Source organism: Neomonachus schauinslandi, chromosome 2 (genome assembly GCF_002201575.2).
Source record: "Neomonachus schauinslandi chromosome 2, ASM220157v2, whole genome shotgun sequence".
In the NCBI taxonomy this organism is placed as follows: domain Eukaryota; kingdom Metazoa; phylum Chordata; class Mammalia; order Carnivora; family Phocidae; genus Neomonachus; species Neomonachus schauinslandi.
The window spans coordinates 35,084,801-35,097,052 of record NC_058404.1 but is presented as its reverse complement, the minus strand read 5'-3'; the positions used below and the strand labels follow the sequence as shown (position 1 = coordinate 35,097,052).

General features: G+C 36.3%; 1 protein-coding gene across 2 annotated transcripts in view; it reads left to right on the top strand.

Moving 5' to 3' along the window:
- Nucleotides 1-12,252, top strand: part of NSD3 (nuclear receptor binding SET domain protein 3) — a 118,775-nt gene that overhangs the window by 74,749 nt on the left and 31,774 nt on the right. Inside the window, exons 9-12 of one of the 2 annotated variants that reach the window (XM_044912830.1) lie at nucleotides 1,051-1,096; nucleotides 4,043-4,173; nucleotides 4,555-4,683; nucleotides 5,834-5,960. In XM_044912830.1, the coding sequence (XP_044768765.1) occupies nucleotides 1,051-1,096; nucleotides 4,043-4,173; nucleotides 4,555-4,683; nucleotides 5,834-5,960 (433 nt within the window). Of the gene's footprint in view, nucleotides 1-1,050; nucleotides 1,097-2,009; nucleotides 3,472-4,042; nucleotides 4,174-4,554; nucleotides 4,684-5,833; nucleotides 5,961-12,252 lie in introns of those variants that run through there. The other variant, XM_021681570.2, reaches the window with a different exon arrangement.

Genomic DNA, 12,252 nt, shown 5'->3' with positions numbered 1-12,252 from the left:
CCAGCTGGTTCCCAAATTCAGTCTGTGACCAGTTTAAAATTAATAAGCAGAATGAGTATAAAAAGCGGGACAAATTGTTAATGCCACTGTGTTATAGTTAGTAGTAGAACAATAACAGTGATTGTTTAGAAGATTTTATATTTGTATTACTAATTGTATCTTATAAAAGCGCTTCTGTTGTATGTTTTTTTACCTGTTGTAAAAAAAATAAAAATTTTTTTTAAAAAGCTTAGAACAATCCTTAAATATTTACAAAATGTGTTTCAACATGCATATCTCACCACATCTTAAAGAAACATAAAATTCAATTCATAGCTAAAACAGGAACTCCTCCAAACAGCATCCTTTCTTTAATTCCAATGGTTCAAGCCTCAAATTACCACGTGTTTTACATATACATTGGCAGAATAACTTCTGATCTCGCTCTCCTAATGTAGGATCAAGACACTGTTCATAAGACACTCAAGAAAGTGCTTTTGCAATATCACAAACTTATTTTCTTAAGTTTGTACTAGCAGCAAAAGTATTGAGCTTCCAGCTGTATGGAGCCCTGTAGCACTCTCTACAGAGAGGGTCCTGATTCCCAGCAACTTAGCTGTGAGTGCAGGCGCGGAAGGGTCTTAAAGTGGCGTGAGTTACATTAACCTGAGTATCATAGTAAGTAAAAATTTATCCTAACGTCTTTGGGGCGGGAGGGGTTTATAGCAACATTGGGGCTGGTTGCAGAAACAACCCCTCTCCTGCCTCCCAGACACTGAGGAAAGGATTCTTGTTCTCTTCATATACCAAGGGAATGGTGGGAAAAGTCTTTGCTAGAGAGCATGTGGCTGTGTGTTGTCACTTGGAATTCAGCATAGGCAGCTAGGATTTAAACCCTCCCTGACCTTGAGACAGAGAACTTTACCCAGAAGATGGGACGGAGTTCAGATTTCAGATACATTAATCACTCATCATTACTTAGATTGATGGAAGTATTGTTTTTTTCCCTCTGTTAATTAAAAGTGAAAAAAAAAAATTCCTTGTTAATGGTATATTTTTCTGTCCAAACAGGTTGAAACAGTTCCTCAGGCTACAGTGAAGACTGGATTACAGAAAGGTGAGTTACTATAATGTTGCCTTGCATTTCCTTGATTAAAACCAATTTTTAAGAATTACTTATTTGTACTTCATGTATTTTTGTTTGTCTCTGTAAATCACTGTTGTTGCTCTTCAGTCAAAAATTTATGTGAAACTGAAGTATTTCCTGGTATGTGTGTGTGTGTGTGTATGTATGTGTGTGTGTGTGTGTGTGTTTTAGAGTTGATCTTATTCTGTACCTCCATGTGTGAAGTCTTACTTGTTTTTGTAAATTGGAGAACACCACGTAGACTTGATACTGTTTCCAGCTTTTCTCCATAAGATTCTGGGGTTTCACTGGTTTATAAACTAGGGATGTGACGAATCCATTTTTTTTGGTATTCGACTGAATACCGAATAGTAGCTATTAATGTTTGTCAAACATGGACTATGACAAATCAGACAAGACAACCTGATTGAAAAAAAATCTTGCCACGTTTATTTTGACAGTGCTGTAAAATCTTTTTTTTTTTTTAATTAAAATGATTCGTAGCATATTTATGGCCATTATTAGATGACCTTATGCGAATCTATTTGAGATATGCACAAAGTTTAAGAAACCTTAAACTTATATCCGTATTTTCTGTGTGCAATTTGACTACAGTACAAACTCCATAGCATGATTCGTGCGTTTTTGGTGAGATCATTCAAACTGTATTTAATACCTGTAGTTTACTCTGGGCAAATTGCATTATTTAAAAAAAAAAAAAAAAAAAACACCAGCCTCTCTGCATTCTCGGGGAGAAGTCTGCAGCGATGGTCTCCGTGGAGATCCTCAGCAGAACTGAACAGCCTCTCGGAGGGAACACTGCTTGGCGGAGCTCCAAGAAAAGACATCGCGATCGCTGCGAGATTAGGAGGCCTGATTGCGTTGTGTTTCCACCATTCCACAGGGTCGGCGGACCGGGGAGTGCAGGGCTCTGTCAGATTCAGTGACAGCTCCGTCTCCGCAGCGATTGAGGAAACTGTGGACTGAGATTCCTGTACAATTTCATCCCAGAAACTCCAGACTTGGAGTCTCCATGCAAGATTTCTTTGTCGGCGGCTCGATAAACAGTTTCTTTGTTTTCAATTTTGATTTCGCCAATCATCATTATTGGCATTTTCCTGCCTGGTTTCTTCTTCAAGACTCTGAACGATTGCTTTAACATTCAGATGATTTTTTTTTTCTTTTTTTTTTTTCTTTTTTTTTTCGGTCTGAGCTGGATGGGTACAGCTTAAATCATGGGTCCAGCCTAAAAACCACCGTTTAACTTACACTGATCAATTTCAACATGGACTGTTTTTGTTTTTTTGTTTTTTGTTTTTAAATAAAGCATCATTAATGCACATCTGCAGGGTTTTGCCAAACAGCCCAAACTGTATACATTACAATCATTAAAAGCTCTTATTTTTTTTAATATTAGTGCCGTTATCATGGAGAACAGCATGGCAGCTGTCTTTGGCAGTCTGTCATTTTTCTAGCATTTTCAGAAACTCATCGGAAATGGCGGTACCTGTGTTTTCCCTTCGAAAGCCTCTCAGTACAGCACTCCTGTTCCTCTGTTAAAACTCCTTGTTAATCCAGTGATCTTTTAGGCCAAGGAAATACTTTGTGGTGGTGTTCTGGGTCCACACACCAGCAATGAAGGAGATAGATTTGTGTACTTGTGTTTTTTAATCAGCGTTAACATGGGCAGGCACCCTCATTTATAGATGTAAGGAAACATTCAGTGAAAAAACTTGTAGAATGGGATGTGATAACAAGGTTCCAGTAATCTGAGCAGTCTAAAGAGGCCCACATCCTCCACCACAGAACATGGCTATATACCAAGTGCTACTTTCACTCAGCCTGTTGCGGATCTTCATGGCCTCAGGAGACTTGTTTCTCCATGGTCTCTTCTGGACTGCACACTTCCACCATAGCTTGCTGGGCTGATCTAGATGTCTGTTTGTTGTATGGAAATTTTGGGGGAAAAAAATCCAAAACACAAACTGTGGGTTGAAATATTAACCGTCTCCTTGGTTCCCTGGTATTCACCGTGCCTGATCTGCACATTTCATCGTGGCTGTTTCTGTATAGCCTATACTGCATTAGCCCAAGAGATTGTTGCTTTGTAACTTTTTGCACTATTGTTTTGGCTGGATTTGTATTACACACAGTTTTAAAAAAATTCCACACTATTCTCTGCCTTTTTTTTTTTTTCATATTTATTCCTTCCCGCACAAATTCCACATAGAGGCCTCTCATCCAGCTCTTCGTGATTTGGCTGCACTTGAACATTGATTGTCCGTTACAACCCTCAGCAATGTGCCTCCTAAATGGCATGACATATGTAGATGTGCTGCAGCACTTGTTAATGGTCACAATAAATGCCACTTCACCAAGGAAGTCTCAGATGAACAATTATGAACATCCAAAATTTATTCGGGGGGCAATAATCAACTGAATTGCAAAATTCGGGGGAAAATGGCACTATCCGTGTACGAATCGAATACAAATCAAAGATTTGTCACATCCCTAATAAAAACAAGATGGAGATGTCTCTGCGACCATATTTGTAAGCTACACAGTGTGTTGGGTTTTATGTCTTCCCCCTCCAAATTGAATGGTTCTTTGGATTGCTCCAAATCAATCGGCTATCCTGTAGTTTTGATAGAATTGGTTTTTAGCTTGGAACTTGGGCTCTGTTGACTGAAAATAGCTTTAGAGCAGGAGCACTGAATTAAATGTTTTAATAGAACGGTTGTAAATTAAATCACTCACTATCAGGAAGGTCAGAAGCTTCTGAAGTTTTGACTCGTGACTTCAGTGTTACAAAGAGAGCTGTGCTTTTTTCACACTACAGATGAGTTTGGGGAAAGAAAGAATCTCCCACAAAAAAAAAAATGAAAACAACAAACCTTAAGCACTATTTTAGGATTAATTTCAGTATGTTGTATTAAGGTGCCAGCGAGATTTCAGATTCCTGTAAACCTCTAAAGAAAAGGAGTCGCGCCTCAACTGATGTAGAAATGACTAGCTCAGCATACAGAGACACATCTGACTCCGATTCTAGAGGACTGAGTGACCTGCAGGTAAATATGTTCAAGGCTCGGGGCACAGTGCTCTCTTTTGCTTTGCAAGATGAACAAAATGCTTTGCCTGACTTATTTGGGGAGATTGGGGAATTTTTTAAATACTCAGGGAACAAATCATTTTGGTTATTTTGTAATTTACAAATGTCTTAATTTTGCTGATCTCTTATGTAAGAGAAACATAGTTTCTGTATTGTAAATTTTAACAATAATTTTTCTCAAAACATCAGGTATATGGTACCCAGGGGTTTTTACAAAGAAAGAAACAAAAAAGAGATATCAAGGTTTATTTGAGCATATCTTGCTAGGATTTTCATAGCTCCTCACTTGGAGGAAATTTTTGTTTTATTTTTCTTAAAAAGTGCTATGTTTTCCATGTAGGTAGGCTTTGGAAAGCAAGTAGATAGCCCTTCCGCTACTGCAGATGTAGATGTTTCTGATGTGCAGTCCGTGGATTCAAGTTTGTCAAGAAGAGGTGTTGGAGTCAGTAAGAAGGACACTGTGTGTCAGGTAGGCAAGCGACGGATAGCTTGAAATAATTGCTGTAATATTCCACCGATAATACAGTTAACCTCCTGCTGGACAGAGTAGTATCTTTCTAAATTATATTACTTTAAAGCTATAGGTCCTAAAGCCTTTTCTGGGTCTCTTCTGCACATCCAAGTGCCCATCTTCATTGTGATACTCAGTTTTTAATTAGAAGTAAATAGGGGGCGGGCGCCTGGGTGGCTCAGTTGGTTGGGCGACTGCCTTCGGCTCAGGTCATGATCCTGGATTCCCGGGATCGAGTCCCGCATCGGGCTCCCTGCTCCTTGGGAGCCTGCTTCTCCCTCTGACCCTCCTCCCTCTCATGCTCTCTGTCTCTCATTCTCTCTCTCTCAAATAAATAAATAAAATCTTTAAAAAAAAAAAAAAAAAAAAGAAGTAAATAGGGGGCACCTGCCTGGCTCAGTCAGTAGAGCATGCAACTCTTGATCCTTAGGGTTGTGAGTTCAAGACCCATGTTGGGCCTAGAGCTTACTTATGAAAAAAGTAAATGGCAGATGATTTATTTCAAAAAACATTTTCTTAAATTTAAGTTGGTATTGCCTTTTTTAATGTGTATTTGCCCTTTTTGAAAAATACTGTTTTGCCCTGTGAAGAAAAGTTAAAGTATTGCACATTCCAAAGAAGGAATCATGGAAGATCAAGTATGCCTATTAAACTTTATACCATATTGGGTCTGGAAATAGTTATCTAGTTCAGTGGTTCTTTTTTTCTTTTTTTTTTTTTTTCTTAATGTATTAAATATAGGAGTCTTCCTATGTTTTTATTATTTTTGTCATGATGAGCACCAAGTGATATATGGAATTGTTGAATCACTGTATTATACACCTGAAACTCATATAGCACTGTGTTAACTAACTGGAATTAAAATTAAAACTTTAAAAAAATAAAAATAAAAAATTAACTTCAGTGATTCTTCAAGTGAGGGCCAAGGACCAGCAGCATCAGCATTGCCAGGATACTGGTTAGAAATGCAAATTCTTGGACCCTACCATAGACTTGCTGAATCAGCAACTGTGGAAGAGGAATCCAGTAATCTGTGTCTTAAAAGGCCCTCCAAGTGATTCTGATGCCTGCTAAAGTTTTACAACTACTGCTTTTTGCCATGTTACAGATCTGTGAAAGCTCTGGTGACCCTCTGATTCCTTGTGAGGGAGAGTGCTGCAAACACTTTCACCTGGAGTGCCTGGGATTGGCATCACTCCCTGATGGAAAGTTCATCTGCGTGGAATGTAAAACCGGTAAGTTTACTTAGTTTGATAGATATGAAAAGACAGGTAGGGAAGAATGTGCCATGCCAGCCCCCATGACATCTAATTCTCTTACCACTTTTATGTAGCTCTCATTCTCCACTCCCATAGATATTTCAACAAATTAAGACCATTCAGGGATTGGGATTCCTAAGATCAAAAGAGTAGTTAGCAATATTATTGTCAAATTTCCTCCTACTGGTGCTTTTACTGTAAAATCTATGAAATCATTGAGATGGATTTGTGTTTTATCGAAGCAGCTATGCAAAATACGTAGATTGAATTATTTTTTAGATGGGTTTGAGAGTTTTGTGTTAAATAAAAAGTCCCTTGACTTTAATAGACTGGAATAAGCATCAATCACGAACTATAACCATGGTGATTATATATATATATTTTTTTTTAAAGATTTTATTTATTTATTTGAGAGAGAGAGAATGAGAGACAGAGAGCACGAGAGGGAAGAGGGCAGAGGGCAGAGGGAGAAGCAGACCCCCCGCTGAGCAGGGAGCCCGATGCGGGACTCGATCCTGGGACTCCAGGATCATGACCTGAGCCGAAGGCAGTCGCTTAACCAACTGAGCCACCCAGGCGCCCCATGGTGATTATATTTTTATTGGAAAGGTGCAGCTACTGGAAATTGTTTTTTAGACATTGGAGGTTTTGGATTCACCATTTTTTTCTTATCCCCCTGCCTCATATAGACTACTACTGATCAAAACAATTTGCAGAGAAAGAAAGTTGAACACTTTACCCAAAGTCAAAAGACAACATATAATGAAACTGGGATTTAAATCCAGGAAGTAGCTTAACCCCAGAGTCCTTACTCTTTACTGTTGCCTTCTACCACCTTGACTAAGTAGGGTGAAGATTGTATTTCGTAGTCATATGAAACAGACACATACATACACATGTAAAAATTAAGCTATAAAAGCTGTTTTGAACATATAACTTGTATGTTCCCCTGTATTTTTATTTATCACATTTACACTCTGCAGTAAAATTTTTGAACAGTTTGCCAACTGGCAGCCTAAAGGTCAGATTATCTACACATTGTTTTATTTGGCCTTCAAAATGTGTTTTCAATGTGTGAACATGGAACAGGCACGTATTCCTAGTTCCCCACATTCCCTACCATTCCCTTTTCTAAAATCCTATCACTCCAGGCATTTATGTAATCTACCTGGCCCCTTAAGCACTTAAGTTGCAATCTCTGATACAAACTACTGATAGAGGGGCGCCTGGGTGGCTCAGTCGTTAAGCATCTGCCTTCAGCTCAGGTCATGATCCCAGGGTCCTGGGTTCGAGCCCCACATCGGGCTCCCTGCTCAGCGGGAAGCCTGCTCCTCCTCTCCCACTCCCCCTGCTTGTGTTTCCTCTCTCGCTGTGTCTCTCTCTGTCAAATAAATAAATAAAATCTTTAAAAAAAAAAAAAACTGATAGGAAGGACCATGTTTCATGGTATTAGAATACTCTGAGGGCTTTTCTCCTAACTCTAGAACCCAGCAGAGGAGAATTCTGCCAACAAAGTTTAGATATAATCTAATTTGGCACACATCTATTAGAAAATTTAAAAGAGAAATTTGCTTTCTCTTTTAAACAAGTAGAGCGAAGTTGGAAGACTTACTTTCTGATTTAAAAATTTGCTACAAAGCAAAAATAATAATAAATTTTTTTAATATGAAAAATAAGAATTGACTACAAAGCTACAGTAATTAAAACAATATGGTACTGGCATGAAGACAGAAGTATAACCAACGGAATAGAATAGGGAGTCTAGAAATAAACATTCACACATTTGGTCAAATGATTTTTTGACAAGGGTGCAAAAACCATTCAATGGGAAAGGACAGTCTTCAACAAATGGTGCTGGGAAAACTGGATATCCACATGCAAAAGAATGAAGTTGAACCTTTACCTAACAACAGTATACAAAAATTAATTCAAATGGATCAAAGACCAAAACATAAGAGCTAAAACTCTAAAAATCTTAGGAAACATAAGGGAAAAGCTTCATGACATTGGATTTTACATTGATTTCCTAGATACAACACCAAAGGCACGGGCAACAAAGAAAAAATAAATTGGGCTTTATCAAAATTAAAAACCTGGTACACCATTAACAGACTGAAAAAACAACCCACAAAATGGGAGAAAGTATTAGCAAATCCCATGTCTGAAAAGGGATTAATATCCGGAATGTATAAGGAACTACAACACAACAACAAAAAACCAAACAACCCAAGTGGGCAAAGGACTTGGATAGACATTTCTCCAAAGAAGATCTACAAATGGGTCAATAAGCACATGAAAAATGTTCAACGCCATTAGTAATCAGTGAAATGCAAATTAAAATCACATGAGATGCCACTCCATCCTCACTACAATGGCTATTATTTAAAAAAAAAAAAAAATGTTGGTCAGGATATGGAGAAATTGGAACCTTTGTGTTCTGTCAGCAGGAATGTAACATGATACAACCTCTGTGGAAAATAGTATGGCAGTTCCTCAAAAAATTAAACATAGAATTACTGTATGATCCAGCAATTTCACTTCTGGGTATATACCCAAAAGAACCGAAAGCAGAGACTCAAACAGATATTTGTACACCATGTTCACTGCACCATTATTCACAATAGCCAAAAGGTGGAAATGATCCAGGTGTCCACTGATGAATGAATGGATAAATGAAATGTGCTGTGTACATGCAGTAGAATGTTTTTAAAAAAGAAATTTAAAAAATGAAATTCTAATACATGCTATAACATGGATGAGCCTTGAGGACATGATTGTAAACAAAACACAGTAGTCACAAAGGACAAATATTATTTGATTCCACTTACATGAATTAATTACCTAGAGTAGCCAAATTTATAGAGACAGAAAGTAGAGCAGTTTTTACCAAGGTGGTTTTTTGATTGTTGTTGTTGTTTTGTTTTGTTTTTTGTTGGTTTTTACCAGAGAGGAATGGGGAGTTATTATTTAAATGGGTATAGAATTTCAGGATGGGATGATGAAAAACTCCTGGAGATAGTGGTGATGGTTGCAAAATAATGAGTATTTAATTCACGTTCTGAACTGTACATTCAGAAGTGGTTAAAATGGTAAATTTTATATTATGTATTTTTAACCACAGTTTAAAACACAATTATTTTTTAATTTTTAAAAAATTGCTTTTGGGTGGCTCTTGGGTGACACTTGGGTAGCTCAGTCGGTTGAGCATCCCACTCTTTGGTTTTGGCTCAGGTCATGATCTCGGGGTCATGAGATTTAGCTCCATGTCGGGCTCCGCACTCAGCGCAAAGTCTGCTTGAGATTCTTTCCCTTTCCCTCCCCCTCTGCCCCTTCCCCTGCTCATACACACACACACTCTCTCTCTCTCTCTCTCAAATAAAAAAATAAACTCTTTAAAAAATTGCTTTTATTTATTATTACATGAAAATTACTTTGATACTAATCTGTTACCCTTCCAACAGATTAGGAGTAAAAATTTCAAACCATTGTTTAAGGTCATTTAGAAAGTTTTCTTCTGTTTATCAAAGGCAGATACTTTGTACGTAGAAAGTATTATAGGATACATGCCTAAGAAGTTCTTATACTATCACTTATTATCATTTAAGACAAATGTGATTTCTAGAAAGAAAGCACTTTCATTTGACCTTGTGAATAAAATGTATACAATCAAGTTTACTTATTAATTATTATAAATGAAGACCATGTCCTACTGAGAAGGGAGGATATTAGAAGTACTCATCTCCTAGGGCTCTAAACTTAAGTCTTAAAGGAGTTTGATAGTTCAGCTATTAGTATAACAGTGTCACTGGTTATAACAATTTTCATTTATATTAGACCTATTTTGATCATTATGCAAGTGAAGGCTTTTTTTAATTTTTTTTTACACACAGGGCAATTTATGCATTTTGCCAAAGCTGTAAAGGCAAACCTCTTAACCTTTAAAATAATTTCTTTTAATTTTTTAAATTTCTAAAAGTTATTTTTAAAACAGTACTATCGCTTTCATATCTACATACATGTTAATATATATTTGAAATTATATTTGTAACAAGACAACAGAAAAACCCTACTCTATTTACAACAAAGTCAGTTTAAAAAATACACATTTGAACATCATAATCATAAGTACTAATTTTAAAGAATTAAGTACTAATTTTAAAGAATATTTATAATTCAGCCAATTTGTAGAGGTCAGGTACTTTAATATAAAATAATTTAAAATAAAATCTAACTGTAGGGCGCCTGGGTGGCTCAGTCAGTTGGGCGACTGCCTTCGGCTCAGGTCATGATCCTGGAGTCCCGGGATCGAGTCCCACATCGGGCTCCCTGCTCGGCAGGGAGCCTGCTTCTCCCTCTGACCCTCCCCCCTCTCATGTGCTCTCTCTCTCTCATTCTCTCTGTCTCAAATAAATAAATAAAATCTTTAAAAAAAAAAAAAAAAAAAAATCTAACTGTAAAAAATCAAAACAAAAAACTATTCCATTAAAAAAAAACTATTCCATTTTTTTTCAGATTTTTTTATAACATTATAAGAAAAATGGGCAAAAGACTTGAATACTTTCCAAAAGATGATATCCAAATAGCCAGTAAATAATCACTTAAAATTCTGTATGTAAGATGGACACACAATGAAAATTCCTATCCTAATAAAAGAGACAGAAAATTACCCACAGAAAAGGCAATTACCTTCAAAGAATAACAAAACAAATAACAAAAATGTTGTTATAATTTGCAGTTCTTTGTTTACAACTAAACATTTTTTTCTCTATTGAGTCTCTAGTGAATGATCTGTTCATGTTTTGTCCATTTGTGTATTGTGCTGCTAAAGATGTTCTTTGCATTTGTTAATATTTTAAATTTATTTCTAATTACACAAATAGTATATATACACAATCTTATGAAAATATTATAATTATAGTTTAAGCAGATTGTGTGTACACACAAACACATGTATGTATGTAACATTTTTTGTGTATTGTAACAAAAATGTATTAATTGTTCTGCAGCTTCCTTTTTTCACTATCTTGGAGCTCTTTTTATGTCAATACAAATACATTCTATTTAATTGCTACATAGTGCTCCATAGTGTGCATATATTACAGTTTATTTAACTGTTCTCCTATTGAAGGACATTTGAGTTGCTTTCAGTTCTTTGCAGTTACAAACAGTGCTTCATTCAATATCCTTTTACAAGTACAAGTCTTCCCAACGTAGACAGCAAAAGCAGAATTTCTAGGTCACAGAAAGTGAATGTACAATTAATGGATATTGCCATGTAGCCTTCTAAGGTAGTTCCTTCCAACCTGAACTCCTACTAGCAATATATCAGAGTACCTGTTCAACAGTTTGTATCATCAAACTCTTTTTTTCTTATTTGAGGAATTTTTAAAATGTTACTTGGGTTTAATTATCATTTATCTGATTACTAGTGAAGTTGAGGGTTTTTTCCCACATGTTTATTGGCTGTTTGTCTTTCTGCTTTCTGTAAACTGCCTCTTCATATTCTGCCCACTTTATTTATTTATTCATTCAGTCGGTCATTTTTAAGTAAGCCCTCTGGCTCAGTGTGGGGCTTGAACTCATCACCCCAAGATCAAGAGTCACATGCTCTACTGTCTGAGCCAGCGAGGTGCTCCTGCCCACTTTTATATTAGGCTGTTCTGTTTCTGTATTAAATTATAGTTCTGTATGAATCCTGTTGAGTTACCTTTGCTTATATGTTGCATATATTTTCTCCATATGTGAACTCTTTTTATAACAAAACATAATCCTTTGTCATCTTTGTGGCATGTATTTTTCCACATCTGCCCTGTTCCTTCTTTTTTACCTATTCTATTCTAATTGACATTAATCCTAGCTTTAAATGTTTGACAGATTGTAGAACCTTCTGAGCTTAAAGTTTTCTTTGTAGGAAGGCTTTTAATTATGGTTTCAATTTTTTAAAGAATTCATAGAACTATTCATATTTTCTATTTATTTTTGTGTGAGTGTTGGTAATTATGTATTTCTAAGAATCCATGTAAATTTTCATTTATTGGCAAAAATGTAGTGATACCCTTTTATTTTTTTAATAGTTGTAAGATTTGTAGTGATGTACCATTTCTTGTTAATATTGCTGCCTTTTCTCCCTTTATTAGTCGCTCTTGCCAGAGATACCAGTTTTATAACTCTTTTTCAAAAAAACAACTTTTGGGTTTTTTAATCCTCCTCAATGTATATTAATTTCACTTCATTCTTAAAAGAGTGCTTTCACTGGATATAGAATGCT